The sequence below is a fragment of the Callospermophilus lateralis genome, chromosome 10, assembly GCF_048772815.1.
Source record: "Callospermophilus lateralis isolate mCalLat2 chromosome 10, mCalLat2.hap1, whole genome shotgun sequence".
Taxonomy (NCBI): Eukaryota; Metazoa; Chordata; class Mammalia; order Rodentia; family Sciuridae; genus Callospermophilus; species Callospermophilus lateralis.
Window position 1 is genome coordinate 109,897,908 of NC_135314.1, and position 17,481 is coordinate 109,915,388.

Here is a 17,481-nt window from a genome sequence, read left to right on the forward strand (position 1 = left end):
TTTACTTAATGGCACCATTATCCAGTCACCTAGATTGGAGATGTGGGACACATCCTGGACTCTATGTGCTCTTCCCCAAATGTACTTGCCTTTCGGGAGGTTTGGTCCTCTTAAATACTTTGCAAATCACCCCTGCAGTTGCCTCCTTAGTCCTCTGTGATCATTTGTCTTGTGTGCAGTTGTAATAGCTATAAAATAGCTAAGCATAGAATAAATATCAATAAATAAACGAGTCTCTTTCCTCACCTCTTCTTATCCTCCCTTGCCAAATATTAATAAATTAGTCCTCCACATCACCACTGTTGGAATGACCCTTATAAAAGGCAAGTGTGGAAGTTGTTGAACATCCACCCATGATTCCTGCTGTTCACAGGGTCTAGTAATGATCTCTTCACCTCCAGCACTCAGCCATTCCTTTTTTTTTTTTTTGGTAATGGGAATTGAACTCAGGGGCACTCAACCACTGAGCCACATCTCCAATCCTATTTTGTATTTTATTTAGAGACAGGGTCTCACTGACTTGCTTAGTGCTTCGCCGTTGCTGATACTGGCTTTGAACTCACCATCCTCCTGTCTCAGCCTCCCCCGAGCTGCTGGGATTACAGGCGTGTGCCACTGCATCCAGCTCAGCCATTCCTTACCTGGCCCAGCCAGACTCTCCAGTTCAGTCTCTGTCTTACTTCCTCTACCTGTGGACACCCTGACCGTCTATATGAGCCACATTGCTTCTCAAACACGCTCCTTGTGCATGTTAGTCACTACCTGTAGGGCCAGGCCTCCCCTGTCTTCCTGGTGATTGACTAGACTGGACACACATTTCATCTACTCTGGGATGTCCCTTGACCACCCTTCCTGTCACCTCTCTCAGCAGAGGTAAGGCATCTGCTTCTGAGTTGTTCCCAGACCTGTAGGCCATGTTTCATATATGCCACAGGGTTTGCTTTTCCTGCTAGACTAGCTAGCGCTCTGTGGCCTTTTACCTTTTTTCTCCTATCCCCAGTATGTAGCCCACTACCTAATCATGTGTCTACTTAAGATTATTTTAGCTTTAAAAATGATCACATTTCCTTTTGGTATTCAAATACTATTGCCTACAGTGGTTATGTTCTTTCCTGAGCTCCCAAATGCATAAACTTAGGAACTGTCTATCTCCTAGTAAGTAGTGGTGTACTGATTTCTGTTTCATTCAACACCTGTTTCTTTATTGGTTTTGATTCTCATTCCAGCTGCCTGTCCTTATTGTAGGCTTTCAGTTTCTTTTAGTATTTGAAACAAAAAAAGAAGATGTGTGGGGAATACTTCTGACTTAGTGTGGGTGTTGGAGCTCTGTATATTGGTAATATGTGTTGGAAGATGTTGGCCTAATTAGTATGTGAAGATATTTGTTGAGTAAGAAGAGAAACACTGTCCCAAAATATCTAAATTATGAGAATGGGTGCCCTTTTCAAAATTTTAAATGAGGCTTGTATCTGGATTCTTAAAGTGTATGTGTGGTGGTGTGTTAGTTGGCAAAGCTTGTGAAAACAATGGTTAATATTTCAGCAGTTCCAGTCCATTCTTTATAGCAAAAGCAAGGTTTTGGCTTTTTTCTCCCCTGACTCATAGTAGGATTAAATCTGAGGTAAAACAAAATAGATTGATTTAGCCACATGATATATTTAGCGAAAACTAAACTGATCTATGTAGTGACTATCTCCGTTACTTCTTTCTGGTCATCTAGAAGTAGGAATGTCCTCAGACCAGATAGAATTATTATCCAGAATTATTGCACCCTGCTTTTTTTTTTAAATGTTTATTTTTTAGTTGTAGGTACACACAATATCTTTATATTTATGTGGTGCTGAGGATCGAACCCAGTGCCTCAAGCATACTAGGTAAGCACTCTACCTCTGAGCCACAATCCCAGCCCTGCACCGTGCTTTTACAAAGACCACCCTCACTGCTCCTACACTCTCCAATCTCTAGCACTGTTTCTCTTGCACAGTTTCCACACACTCTATATTTACTACTTTGACCCTTTGTCCCTATCTGCTCAATGCTCATAATACTCCACCTGAAGATTCTGAGAAGGCAGACTCCTTAACTCATGGCCTGACATCTCTCACATGCCTGTTACACCCTGGTTCACATTTTCTTATGTACCCTAGTTACCCTGTTCAAAAGGTCTCCTCCTTGGCTGTCTGAACTACTCCCTTCTTAGGAGAAGCAAAGTGCTTGGAAAACTATTCTTGTTCTTTGATACAGCCTTTTACTCACCATTGATGTTTCCTAATATTTAAATTCCTAAAATTCTTTTCTCTTACAGAAAGCTTTCTTGGTTGAATAAGTGAAGCATCTTACTTTCCTGAGTTTTATCCATTCCTGGACACCAGTAACTAGTTTCTTTCCCATAATGTTGCATGTCTATTCTTTTTCCTCTCATTCTCTTTTATGTATTTACCACTGATGAGTTTAGATAGGCAAATAAACTGCTTCTGGTTTTATACTGTGTTAACTATTCCTCTCATGAAGCCCCTGGAATGCAGGGACTACATCTGTTTAATTCATTATGTATTGCCTGATTCATCCCACCATTAGCATTACTACACATAGGTGACTCACAACTGCTTTCTGATAATAGGAAGCAGTAGTTTGATAAAGAAGAATGGTAAATGTTGAATGTTGGGCAACAGTAATGCACACGTTTATACTGATGCAAATTGTGGAGGAAAATCTTGGCTTTGTATTTTTAAAGCATTCCCTGTTTAAGGGAAGCAGGTGGTAAAATTAATTTTATAAAAAGGATAATTTAATGTTTTTCAAATTTGTTATTTTGCCTCTGTTAGGTCTAGAACTGCACATTGAAAATCAAATACAGCTAAAATAGTACTTTAATCCGTCAACCCAAAGAACAGTTGATTGTAGTAAATTAGGATTTGTCATAGAAATTTCATAATGCCCAAAGGACTGAAATTCACAGAGAATGTAGCAAAAGCTGCAGTTGTAGATGTCTTTCTCATGCAAATCATTATCTGTGAAGTTTCAATAATACAGGCGTGCATAGAAATTGCTAGCATGATGTCCAAAATGAAATCTCATACTTAAACAGCAAAAAACATTGGTTTTATGCGTGTTAACGTAATGACTGCTGTTCTAAAAACTCCTAAAGGAAATAGGATTTGTTAACTTATAATGGGGAACTTTTGATGAGAAATAAGCTTAAAGGAGACAAATGTGGTTAGAAACCCGAAATGGCCTTAAGACAGGGAAAGATTTGTCTTTCTCTTCTCAATTATAACATCATGGTCTCCTAAAGCCCATAAAAATTATTTAAGGCAATTTGATGTGGGGTTTGGCATAGGAGTTCCAAATTTCAGAGTTTTTCTTTTTTCTTTCTTTCTCTTTTTTAGGATTTCCCAGAAACATTTTCCCTTTTAAATTAGCTATAACTATTTACTGTAAGTCATTTTAAACAAAACAGTGACCAAATGTGATTTAAGCTATATGTTATTGTCTATGCTTAATAAAAATAAAAAGACCACATCTTACTATTTAGGGATTTTTTAAATAAATATATTTCTTTTTATAAGTTATGTGCTTTTTTTGGTAACATCAATTGGGCATTTAGCCTGAATTGTTTTCATAGAGAACCTGACTTACAAATTACATCAGGATGAAGGGCGAGAAGTAGATTTTCCTTGACATTTGTCAGGGGTATTAAGAGATGTTAGTAGGCATTCATGAGGAAAAGGGAGAGCCTTGGTAGTAAGTTTGGAAGGCTTTGTGCTATTACTTCAGCACCTTCCTTAGTGCTCCAAAGGATTGTTGTGAGGCTGCAGTCAGTAACCAAGTGTTTTTCAGACATTCACACCAGAGTTATTTCTGTACAGAATATGTCACAGTCCTTCAAATGAGTACACCAAACATGCACTAACCAACAAAGCAAGCAGATAAAAATTTTAATACACTTTCCAAAATCATGAATTACAGCAAGGAACTAAGTTATTTGGGAAAATAATTTAGGCCCAACACCTGAATTTTACATGTCCCAGTTGTTCTGAATACTGCTCATTCTGGGGTATCCCGAGTTTTGTAGACAACCATTTAGAAATGTTCAGTAGAAGGGAGAGTATGAGGAACGTATTCAGGAACTTAATTATCTTGTTGATAGCTATGATGTTATTTTCTAATGTATTTTATTTTTTATATTTGCTTAGGGAAATTTTCAAGCATACTTAATAAAGAGAGGAGGAAAATGGACACTTTGCCAAGTGTCAAATATTAGATGAAATGTTTAATTAAAAAGTAAATACAGGGGGCTGGAGTTGTGGCTCAGTGCTAGAGTGCCTGCCTCACCTGTGTGAGGCACTGGGTTCAATCCTCAGCACAACATAAAAAAAAAAAATAAATACAAATATTAAAAAAAAAAAAAAGTAAATACAGCCAGGTGTGGTGGTGCATACCTGTAATCCCAGCGGCTCCCAGTGAGTGGCTTGGGAGGCTGAGAAGGAGGATCAAAGCCTGGAGTTCAAAGCCAGCCTCAGTAAAAGCAAGGTGCTGAGCAACTCAGTGAGACCCTGTCTCTAAATAAAATATAAAATAGGGCTAGAGATATGGCTCAGTGGTTTAGTGCCCCTGAGTTCAATCCTCAGTATACCCCTGTCCCTCCCCCCAAAAAAATAGTAAATACAAGCCTGGTGCTGTGGCACACACCTGTAATCAGTGATTTGAGAGGCTGAGGCAGGAGGATCACAAATTTGAAACCAGCCTCAGCAATTTCCCGAGGCCCTAAGCAACTTAGCAAGACCTGTGTCTCAAACTAAAAAAAGAGGAAAAGTAAATACATGTTTTAATTGGGTCATGCATTATAAATTAAATTTTAAATGAAACTAATTTTGTAGTGGGACTTCCCCTGCCAGCAATATGGTGATGTTTGGAAAGGGCTGATTCAACAGTTATAGACCAGATAACAAAATGGCAAAATATTCTCAGAGTTACCCTCACAATAATCCAAAATCATCATCTTCTCTTCATGTTTTGCCAACATTTTTTTCTACTCAAAAATAAAACACAGTATTGGTTTTGGGTAGATTAGGAATGTTGGCTTAGTTTCCAGAGAAATTTTGTTTTCTTTTTGAATGTCTATATCAGCTTCATTCTCAGACTGACATCCAGATTACCTGCACTCAGGGTTTGACTCACCTTGCTGGGAACTGGAATATGGAATTATATTGATTAGTTTAGGCCAGTAATGCTGTTGACAATTCTACCATAACTCTATGGCCTGGGTGTTTTGGCCCTTATTAGGCAAGGGCATTTAGAAAATGGATACTGAGAAAACAACCAAGAATATCTTTTTATTCCAAGTAAAGCAAGTTTTAAAAATCCTACAACAGGCTGTACTAGATATTTTAATTTCCACTCAGATGGATATTTCTATTTAGCAGTTTTTTCTTGGGTCTTTTTAGAGGACAAGAATTTTGGGCAGATTTGAATGCCATGAATGTGTATGAAACAACTGAATTTGACCAACTACGAAGGCTATCCACACCATCCTCATGCAATGTCAACTCTATTTACCACACAGTTTGGAAATTCTTCTGTAGAGACCACTTTGGATGGAGAGAATATCCTGAGGTATTTACATGATCTTTAAAAAAAAAAAAAAAACCGTTTTGTTTTGTTTTTGTTTTTCTCTGTTATATTATTCTTCCTTTCTGACAATGACTAAGCAGAACTACAGGTCATAATTACAGAGCTTCTTGATATAAGAGTCTTTGATACAGGTAAAACTTTTCTCCATTTTTCTGAAAATGTGTTTATTTTCATTAATCTGAAATTCATACACAGAATGCTACTATTATCAGAGAACTAAAATGCTCTCCCCAGAATCTTTGTACTATCATGATAAAGTATTTAGACTTGGTGCAATTAGAATGATTTTAATGAGATGAAAATTTGTGTAACTTTGTGTCTGCCTCCTGGATTTACAGAGATTAGATCAAGTGTTAAACACTTAACATTTCAGAAGCCTGAGAAAAACAGTCACTCTCAGGTATCTGAAAGAAGTACTTAAAATTGTTTATTAAGCTGTGGTCAGGCAATAATATAAATTTATTTGGAATTTTGTCCTATGTGCTCATGCATTCTTTGTCTGAGATAGTGAAACTAGCTCATCAGTTACAAAGAAGGCTTTAAAACAATATTTTACATTGCTTCTGAATGACAACCTGGCATCAAAACACCCTGAAGTGAACTTTAGAGACTAATTTCATATTCCACAGATCTGACTTCTTCAATTTGATTACTTCTTTTCAGCATTGCAGAATGAGAGAACTTCTCTACCTTATTTAGTGTTATTGAACTAAAATTTTCTTATTCTTTTAAGTAATCACTAGATTTTGCCTTCATTTATCTATGAGAGTAATAAATAGCCTGTTTAAAACGTATTCTTAGAAAACTTAAACTCTTCCTGTGTTCTACCGATCAGAGGTTTCTCAGATTTGAAACTTAATTGGTGTTTTTGAACTTTTGATACTTACTTCCCCTTCTGAAAATTTCCTTAAGAAAGATTAAAAAAAAAAAAATCTCTAGGACATCATTAAGGTGGAAAACACAATAGAGGAAGTGCCATGGGCCTCCTGTGTTTCATAGGTAGAAATCTGTGTTCTTCTCAATAGGGAGTATATTTTTACTCTGTATCTTTGAGGGGAGATCCTATATATAAAGGAAATGAATTTGATCCATTCTACATTGTTGAAATTCCTCTGGCAATAACAGTGAGGTTAACTGTTTTCATATTTTATAGTGATTGTTTATTAACTTCTTTCTCTTTACCTCCTGTTTTCTACTCCATAGTCTGTTATTCGACTGATTGAAGAAGCCAACTCTCGGGGTCTGAAAGAGGTCCGATTTATGATGTGGAACAACCACTACATTCTCCATAACTCATTCTTCAGGAGAGAAATAAAAAGGAGACCACTTTTTCGCTCCTGTTTTATTATGCTTCCATATTTACAGTAAGTGTCCAATGGAAAGTCTCGTATAAATGTACTTCTGAATGCCAGTGAAACATTTTAAATTAAGTATCTTGGTTGTTACTTCAAGAATGTGAAATTCTGAATTATTCTTTGATTTAATTCTCCAATATATCGAGTTCAGGTAAGCTACAATTAACATTGAAAATAGGATGTATCCTATTGGATTTTTTTAAAGTTGAGAAGCAGAGTTAACATTTTCCTCACAACTAAAAGTAATGATGTTTGGAATAAGGCAGAGACTTTGCATTTCTTCGGGGAAGATTGAGTTTTCCTTTCTATGAGGATCACCTTTGATGTTTCAAGACTACTTCTACCCCAGTTACACCATCAGCATTTGGGTAGAGTCCCACAAGGTGGTGATCTCCATTCTTTCTTCCTTAAGTGAATTTTAGTTGGAAAAATTCACCCTTTCAAATAACTTACTTTCTCATTTGCTAAGTAAAGCATATTTTCTTAAAAATACTAAAATTTTATGTCCTATATCCTAAGAGTGTAGTCAACTTTCTAAATTGTAGATAAGATCTTCCATTGTCCCAAGTGCCATTTCTTCCTCCCCTTGCCAGATATCCCATTGGTACATCTTAATAGGTACCAAAAGATGGGCATGTTACCATTAGTCTGGCCATCTTTGAAAGTTGTATCTCTAGGAGATCATATACTCAAATGTATCCTAACATTAAAAGTGATACTAGGTTTATTTGATTTTATTTACTTGGAATCTAGAATACTGTTGGTTGGTTTCATCCCATCTTTTAGGTGAAGGTGCTATTTTTATATTCCTAGTGTTTTTATTTCAAGCCCTATGTTTTCCCCAAGTCATTATGATAGAATCTTGATCTAATTCTGGGATTGCAAGGGGAATGTTGAAAACAAAATACAGATACCTAACCCCTGCAATGTCAGTATTCATAAGAAATTTATAATAAGACCAATTTTAGAAATATATATTGACTTTGGTCAAGTATACTGCTTTCTGTGCAGTCCAAATGTGAAAATTTTTATTTGTGCAGGGTTTTTGTTTTTGATGTTGTTGTTGTTGGTTTGTTTCTTGTCCTCTGCTCCTTTTCTTTTTCCTTTTAGAACCAGTAAAAATGCTATTTCTGGGATTTCACCAGCACAGTTGGAGCCAGTGTCAGCATGCAATAGTTAGAAACAGTGGTCCTCTTGGTGAGACAGTAGAACTCATTAGTGAGACCAGCAGCTTGGCCTTGATGAGCCAGTTCAGCAAGATGTAGCTTCTATGTGAGGGTAAAAATGCTCATTCAGGTGCTATGTTGTTGGGAAAGTTTTAATAAACGGTGACAATCCATTTGTTTCAATCCTAATATAAGCAGTTATGAAATACTTACTTTAAATTTTAAAGTATAAACTATAGAGTAATACAAGCAGTAGGGGAACTAATGCCACAAATGGCTTTACTGTATTTATAATATTGGCTTAAAAGAGAACAAAAAAGTTACTTTCCCTTTTTCTTTTTAAAATTTTCTATTTTAGTCTTCCTGTCTGAATCAGTGATAATCAAGTATAAAGTAAGAGGTCAGCAAATCAGTGATTAGGTAGATGCTTCAGCAAGAAAAGAGCAGAGGAACAGCAAGTTCACCAGAGTGGAATGGATAAATCCAACAATCCTGTCTGCCCTCGGGTCAGGGGCTGCTGGACACTCAGACTAGCCAAGCTGGGAGAATATGAGGGAGACTGGTTCCAAAAACAGATTCCAGGAGCAAATTCCAAAGGCAATGGTCTTAGCCAGAGAGAGTTTTATTTTGTCCTCTGCATTTACATGTTATTAAATGCAAAGGATCAAAGAAAAACAGGTGAAACAGGTCAAAACTATCAAAGAATCAGAGATGTCTTAAGAATTAGAAATGTGGACTTGGGCTGGGGCTCCGTGGTAGAGCACCTAGCATGTGCAAGGCCCTGGGTTCGATCCTCACCACACATAAAAAAAATTAAAAAAGAAAAAAGAATTGGAAATGCTACAATCGGGAGGGAGACTGACTTATTTTCTACAAATTCAGCTTTTTTTTTTTTTTTTTTTTAAAGGGGCTTCCCTGTTGCCTTTTAATAGGGCTGATAACAAGAGGCTTTTTCTTTAATATTTTTAGAACACTTGAGCCAAGATGGTTAAAAAAAAAAAAAAAAAACTAAATCTCAGATTTAGGGTATGCTTGGGGATTCATTTCTTGAAGCTGAAATGATATTTGTCCTGTGCAATCCCTTCTTATGATCATGAGAAGGCCTAATACAGTTTCTTTGACTCCTCACCCAAAAGAGTAAAATGAGCTAATTTTGATTTCTTTACTGAAGTAGGTTTGGAAAATGTCTTTCAAATTGGGGAAGGGAGAGAAGGAGAGTGATAAAAGGTGACCCTTGGGTTCTGAAAACCCATTTTTAGGAGGCCCTCGAGTATTAGTTCAATACAGTTTTAACTTTGCCTCTTTCAAGAAGGCCGGTACAGCACTGTGAAGCATGCAGTATATCATTGGAATTCCATGAGCTGAGTAGAAACAGCATTTTTAGAAAATACAGGTGCATTTGTGGCTTTGCTTAGTATGTTTTTTTAACCTACAAGTAATTAGAGTATAGAAGTCTGTCAGACATATATGCATCTGTGTTTTAGTCCAGTTAGGATGTTATCTTGTTAAAAGTAAGCACCTATGGCGGGAATGGATGCTAACCACACATAGAATCGAATTTAACATTTTAAGATATACAAGGTTTATTTGCCCTGGCTCATCTTCAAGAAGTAAATAGCAGACCTTTTAAGAGATATGTGAAGTTCTCGTTTTATGGAATGGGTTTTGGGGCAGGAATTGTAGCAGAGAAAAGAGGAGCATTCTCATTGTTAGATTTTCAGTACAGGCTGAGGCAGTCTGTAATCTTTCTTGGTCATAGTGTTTGGGGGAGACTATTACCTTCCTTCTTAACCCAGAAACCTTTGTTGTGACTTCAACCCCTGACAATAGTGGAAAACCTGGTGGGCTGGGACTTAAACCTGTAGAGAATAGGAAGAGAGGGGCTAAAAATAAAGGGCTTACATTCTGTGCTTTCCTGCTATTCCTGTAGAACAGTGATAGCTTTTTAAGGAGTTACAGACCTTTGAGATTTTGATTAAAGCAGTGGGACCTATATTTAGAAAAATGTACCAGTGGAAAATGGGTCATGGTACCAGAAAAATGTACCTCTACTGAGGCTCCAAAGGAATCTATCAGGGATCTTGAGAAAATGCCCCAGAGGATAAGATCTGTGTGCCTTTTGTCATGAAAGTGGAGATGCCAGCACCACTTTAAATCTGTCCTGAACTTCATGCACCTGAAGGATTTTGCCCTGTATCTACTCACTCAGAACTCTCTCACAAAGGGACTTGGAAGCATAGCTGCTTACTTGACCAAGGTGGGACTGGAGAAGGCAGTTAGTTATGCATCCATAGTTTAGCTGCTGCTGCTTTTTTTTTTTTTTTTTTGGTACCAAGGGTCAAACCTAGCGGTACTCAACCACTGAGCCACATCTCCAGCCTTTTTTATATTTTATTTTGAGACAGGGTTTCTCTAGGATGCTTAGGGCCTTGCTAAGTTGCTGAGGCTGGCTTTGAATCCCTGGTCATCCTCCTCCCTCAGCCTCCCCAGCTGCTGGGATTACAGGCGAGTGCCACCATACCTGGCTTAGTTTTAGCTTCTTAATGAGCCATCTCTTACTGTGAACATACTATGATACAGTAGTAGTAGTGAGAGGCAGGCACATGGAATTGGGATCCTAATACCCATCTATCACTTTCTAGCCTTTTTAAAAAAGTATAAATTGTGAAATATATAGAAATGGAAAGAGTCCGAGTTTAGAAACTGCGCACAGGCATGGATTTAAATCCTCTTTGCTCTTTGGTAGCTGTTTTAGGGCAAATTATTTAACCTCTCTGAACCTCAGTTTTTATTTTTGAAAAGTGTGGATAACTAAGTGATCTTGCAGAATTAATTGTGACAGCAATACTGTATAAAATGTTTGGTGACCATGGTGAAGGTGAGGGTGATGGTAGGATCTGCTTTTGGAGTTGAGGTGCACGTTCACACACAGCTGTAGCCTCTGTGTCATAAAGCTTCCTAATCCCTTTGGCAGACATGGCTTCCTTGTGAAAGCACTGTGTGTGAAGGAGTGTGACAGTATCCTGACTCTGAGACGGTCTCAGGGTCACGATTTCCTTAGTTTCTGTGTCTTTCCTTTTTCCTCTGTTTTGAACAGAATTGGCTACAAAATGATAGAAGTTTAAGCATTTAGGCAGGGGTAAGTAACTTATCAAAGCTGCTACTTATCTGAAGTCATCCTTCAAAGTAACAACTGAATATAAAGGTTCTGGGATATGCTCTCTAGTCTAGGTAATTAGATCCATCTTAATCGCACCCAAAGCTATAAATTTTGAATATAGTGGTGGGCTTCATTATTTGTAATCTTAAAAAGTGAGAGAAATTTCAGATACTTGTCAGCCTTCAGTGCCTACTTCATGATTTTTCTTTTTATTCAGAAATAAACCCCCTTTCATCATCTGCCCAACACAACCTTTAGCGATAATCTCTTCTGCTTAGTATAAGCAGAGTTCCAATAAAGCATACAAATTATCATCACTCCATAGAATTCTCCCTTGAAACAAAGTTTCTTTAACCATATAGAAAAGAGGATTCCAGGAGGATTCAAAAGCAGAGATACTCGTAAATTGGCCCTTGCTTATTTGCCCTGCAGCAGTACATTCCAGAACTTCTCCACAGGGAGGAGGCCAGGAAGACGCTAATAATAGGTTATCCATGTACAGGCAGTGGGGTGTGTTTGTTTTTGTCTTTTCTTTCAAATGAAGAATATTTTTGTTTTTTAAACAAGCATTTAAGCCATACAAGTTATAATATAGAGCACTTATAATGTGAAATGTATTTATTTCTGGTTGTTTTACATGAATGTTCCTTCTCCATCTTAGGACACTTGGTGGAGTTCCCACTCAGGCTCCTCCACCTCTTGAAGCAAGTTCATCATCACAAATCATCTGCCCAGATGGCGTCACCTCAGCAAACTTTTACCCTGAAACTTGGATTTATATGCATCCATCTCAGGACTTCATCCAAGTGCCTGTTTCTGCAGAGGACAAAAGTTACCGAATCATTTACAACCTTTTTCATAAAACTGTGCCTGAATTTAAATATAGAATTTTGCAAATATTGAGAGTCCAAAATCAGTTTCTTTGGGAGAAATATAAAAGGTGAGTCAGAGATGTGAAAAGTTCCCTGAGAGCTTTTCTTAATGTAGCTAATATCAAGTGCAGAATGTAATAAACACCTACATATAATTTAATGTTTGTATTTTCCCACATATTAGTTCATATACGATCCATAACAAACCTATATATAGGATCATTACAAATTACTTTTTGCAGAGAGGAAGGTGAACAGTAGTAAAGTTTGCCAACTTGCCCTAGGTCACACAGCTAATAAGATGCAGTACTAGAATTTGAACTGAGCAGTTGAGCCCCAGAGTCCTTGCTCTTAATCTCTATTGTGCTGCCCCTCACTTCAGCAGACAAGCTAATGTAGTACAGAGGGAACCTATGCAGACTGAGGAAGCTCAGACAAGGAAGGGAACCTGAGGAACGTAAAGCACAAACTGGATTTGAAATGGAAGAGAAAGCAAGTGGGAAATGGAAAAGAAAGCAAGTGGTTAGTGAAGAAGGAAGGATAGGGACTTTTCTGGAAAGGAAAAGCTCAGTTTAAACTTTTAATATGATCTTTGATGGCATCTTTCCTTTGATACCTACATTAGTACTTTTCTTCCTTGAAATCATGAAGAAAAGTGTGCAAATACATCATGCTTATTAAATTGATCTCTATTTCCTTCTGATTTCTCTGTTCACTTTTTGCCTTAGGAAAAAGGAATATATGAACCGGAAAATGTTTGGCCGTGACAGAATAATAAATGAGAGACATTTATTTCATGGAACATCCCAGGATGTGGTAGATGGAATCTGCAAGCACAACTTTGACCCTCGAGTCTGTGGAAAGCATGCTACAATGTTTGGACAAGGCAGTTATTTTGCAAAGAAGGCAAGCTACTCTCATAACTTTTCTAAGAAATCTTCCAAAGGCGTCCATTTCATGTTTCTGGCCAAAGTGCTGACTGGCAGATACACAATGGGTAGTCATGGCATGAGAAGGCCCCCTCCTGTCAATCCTGGCAGCGTCACCAGTGACCTTTATGACTCTTGTGTGGATAATTTCTTTGAGCCTCAGATTTTTGTCATTTTTAATGATGATCAGAGTTATCCTTATTTTGTTATCCAATATGAAGAAGTCAGTAACACTGTTTCCATTTGAAAAACCTTGGTACTGCTAAATTATTTGATATGAACTCAATCCAGCATTTGTAGCAGGTTTTGAATGGATGGGACTGGGTAGGGAACAGCATTGGACAGTAATAGGGCACTTTTCAGACCCATTTTTTTAAGTGCTAGAAAATGTAATTTTTTTAAAAAAGAAAAACAGATTTTAAAATGACCACTTATTGTTTAATTATTTACTAATTGTTAGTGTACTCAGTGTGGAAAAGACTAAAGATTACATACTCTCCATTCACACTTGTACATATAGGCAGCAATATTATTAGAAGCATTTGGAAACAAAAGAAAAAGAAACCAACAACTTAGCTAATCAAATGCTGCTTGGGTCTGATAGTAGTTTGGCCAAGTCAGATGGAGACTATGAGCAAAGTGAGGATTATTTCTTACACTGATAAAACTGACTGGAACTGATACTATCCTGCTTATATCCATCCAGAACATCACTACTTTGGTATAGTATAAGTTCATAACATTTTGGTGGCTAGAAAGAAGTTCTTATTTCTGTCAGCAGGACCGAAACACATCACTCAGTAAAAGACTATTAATGACTTGAACTGTTCTGCAGTTTGCCTGAGAATTCAGAGTTCTGTTTAGAGGAAGTTTAGGAAAGCGGGGGAGAAAAAAAAAGGAACCATTTGAAAACATGTCACCAGCAAAATTTGTCATTATCTAGTTATATAAAATAAGATTCTTGTGTTAACTTCAGCATTGGGAAACTCAGTCTCTTCCATTATCATCTACCTTGGTTCTAAGGCCGCTAACTGGTTAAAGCCAGTATTAAGGGTTAGGAGTATTGTCTTCTTGGGGGTTCCAGACCTAGCGCCTGCCTGGAGGAAGTACATCTGTAACCAAGCCAATAAGTTTTATTACTGTGCTTTGCATACAGTAGATTCTCTGAAGTACTTGTTGCATTGAAATCACTGTTAAAGGTGGCAGTCTGCCCTGTGCCTGCCTTGCTGGGTACAGCTGGGTCCCCTGGCTGGCTGTGTCCTACACTACTCAGTTAATAGAAACACAAACTTGGAATTGTGCCCCAGCCCAGCTCTGGAGCACAGCAAGGTGAACAACATACTGCTGTTGCCTCAGCTCAGAGACAGCAGCTGTGCTTCGCCTCAAGCAAAGCAAATCCTGCATCTTTACTAGAGTGGCAGTGGTTGTTCACAGAATTCACCACAGAATTCCTTTAGACACCAAGCTCTCCTAGTACACTCATGGTTATTTCATTTACCTAGGACTTTTCAGGAACCTCTGTGTTATTTAAAGCAAGATATAGCTGTACTGATGTCTCAGTGAATCGCCTGTTCAAGCACTTACAGGGCTTCCACACAGCTATTTATTTCGCCCTAGTTGACCCTGTTTGCTATATTGGCATGAAACAGGCAACTGTGGCAGATGTTCTTTCATTTAGTTATAACTTTAAACCAGTGATTCCCAATCTTTTCCAAGTTAAGACACCTTACCATTGCTTATTTGATTTTATGAAACCTGTTCCTTTTTTTCTCCCTAAAAGAAACAAAAGCTTTATGACATATTTATTTTTTTAATAAAACTAAGCAAAAATAAAAGTATGGTAATTCTTTAAAAACTTGTTGTTTTGTTTCCATTTACTATGCCTGAATTTACCACATAGTTGGTGATCTGTGAATGCTAGCTGGCTGGCTGTTGGGTGGTATGAACACATGTGTGATTGAATGACTGAACAGACCTATCAGAACATGTGACTGCCCCGGAAATCCACAGAAAGTACATTAATATCAGCATGAGAAAAACGTGAGCCATTGTCCCCTTCAATTCTGTGAAGAAAATATAAAAAGGAATTGTGGACTCTTTGGATTTCAGCAACTTAAGGTCATCTCACTGGTATATGGGAGCCCCTCTGGTAGGACTTTACCCTTCACCATAATGCTTAGAATTTTGCAATAGCACTGTATATTCTAAATGAGAACAATAATCTAAAGTTTGAAATGGTTATATGCATTTAAAACATACTAAAAGGTATTTGGTAACTTCTACCAGCATGACTATAATTTACATCATTTTAAGAAAGCTGGAATTTATTGTTCATTTAAACTTTGGCTAAGATTTCTAGGAAGCTGGGCACAGTGGCACCCCCTATAATCTCAGTTGCTTGGGAAGTTGAAGCAGGAGGCTCACTTGAACTAGTTTAAGAACAGCTGGGGCAACATAGTGAGACCCTGTTTAAAAAAAAGTTTCTAGGAAAAAAAGCCTGAATTCCTTGAGATAAGACAGACCAGTGTTACAGTTCTGTAGTTAAGATTCCTTTGTGTCTTAGAATTAAATATTGGGTGCCTTAGGATTAATAGTCTAAAACCTGATTGTGTTTTCCATTACCTGTTTGGTTAAGTAAATGATTATTTAGTGATAAAAATAAGCATTAGGTTCTGAAATAAGAGGAATCTTTATTTTACAACATCTAAAAATGACTAACACCCAGTACCATGCTGTCAGTTTAATGTACTGTATCAGAATAGTGTACTGCTAGTTTGAATCAAGGGTTTGTTTCATTTAAGAAAAGATGGTTATAAATGTGTCTAGCTCTTTCCTTAGTTGGAATTCAACAAAGGGCATTCCATACAGCACTTTTCCTGTATTGTAACCCACAGCACTCAATTTTATTGCAAATATTTGATCTTTGAACAACTTGAGCTCTTCAGTTACAACTATACCACAGTCTGGGACAAATCATAACCTTTCACATGCTTAGTTTCTCATCTCTGAAGTAGACTTTTTAAAAAAAGACTGATAATAACATTCAAACTTCAAGACCCTTCAATGCAAAAGTCTTCTGTAAAGCGCTTCTTGAAACAACCAATAGCATTCATTTAAAAATTAAAATCCAGGTACATTTTTCTTAGTAGTTTTGGGTTTCAAAGACCAAGTCTTCTAGTTTATAGATCTGAGTGCTCACTGCAGGCAAGTTAGTGGTGTGCAGTGTGTGGGTGCTTGCTCTCCACCTCCGGAGCTTGCTAGCCTGTGTTCCTCGTGGGCTGTAAGTATGGAAAGGTTTCATCAGCATTGTTGGTCTTGTTTCATTGTTTTAAGTCCTTGAATATTTTTTGGGAGACTTAACTCCTCTGTAGAACTGTCAGATGGCAGCTCTTTTGAAGCTTTAATCCTACATGAATGGAAGTGTTTGTGTTAGAAATGTTTCACAAACGCCTGCTAAATTCTTCAAGCCAGTGGAGCAGTGCCCAACCATTTTAAGTATGTCAGAATTTCACAGACCTTCATGACAGTACTTGATTGTGACCAAAAGCTACTAGGATCTGGATGCTTCTTTTTAAGCAAACTATCACTCAGCACAGCCATATATAGCTACATTGATATGTGGAACATACTTAGTCTGGAGACCTTCAGTTCTCTTGATGTAATGATTCCCATGTGCTTCAGGAGTTCAGTTAGCCTGGGAACCACTGGGCTTGACTATTTCTATAGGCAAATTCAATAATTAGTTATTTCTCAATTATTCTTCAATCTTAAAATAGTCCTAATTAAATTAAATAGTTGAGAGGGTCAACCACATGTTCAAGAGCTGCTAACCCTTACAATACTTACCAAGTCTCAAGTGTAGGAACTGTCATTTGGTAGGTCCTGTGTTCAGCAGTGGAGCTGTGAAGTACTTCACAGTACACAAAGAAAGGCCTTTTAAACCAATGAGTGACAAGAGTGCGCTGAACAGATGCCACTTGACTATATGACAGGCATTCAATAAAAATACATTCCCGTGCACCCGTCAGTTTATAAATTGTTTCTTGATCATCAGTGACAGATTCTGGTCCCCAACCCAGGTTTTGCTGACAAATCCCCCTTGAAGTTTATGCATTTTATAGTATTTCGTTCAAGAGATTGTCATATTTTCTAAGCTGGGTCCAGTTAAATTTAGGAGTAGCAACCATAAATTTAATTAACGTTGGTTTCAGTGATTTCAGCCAGTTGAGCCCAGTGTTTGAATTTCAATTCTACCACTTACAAATGTGGTTGGATTTCTTCTAACTGCAAATTTCTTCCAATAGGACTATAGATTTACGGCTACAGTTTTCTAAAGCTACAGTTTTAGTTAGCTTATAGGCATGT

The 17,481-nt window shown here is 37.5% G+C and overlaps 1 protein-coding gene across 1 annotated transcript in view; it reads left to right on the forward strand.

Moving 5' to 3' along the window:
- Tiparp (TCDD inducible poly(ADP-ribose) polymerase) overlaps nucleotides 1-14,971 on the forward strand; it is a 29,515-nt gene extending 14,544 nt beyond the window's left edge. The window contains exons 3-6 of the mRNA XM_076867364.1: nucleotides 5,448-5,616; nucleotides 6,838-6,998; nucleotides 11,977-12,255; nucleotides 12,916-14,971. Coding sequence (XP_076723479.1) covers nucleotides 5,448-5,616; nucleotides 6,838-6,998; nucleotides 11,977-12,255; nucleotides 12,916-13,363 — 1,057 coding nt within the window. The 3' untranslated portion in view covers nucleotides 13,364-14,971. The remainder of the gene's footprint in view (nucleotides 1-5,447; nucleotides 5,617-6,837; nucleotides 6,999-11,976; nucleotides 12,256-12,915) is intronic.
- Nucleotides 14,972-17,481: the final 2,510 nt, after the last annotated feature.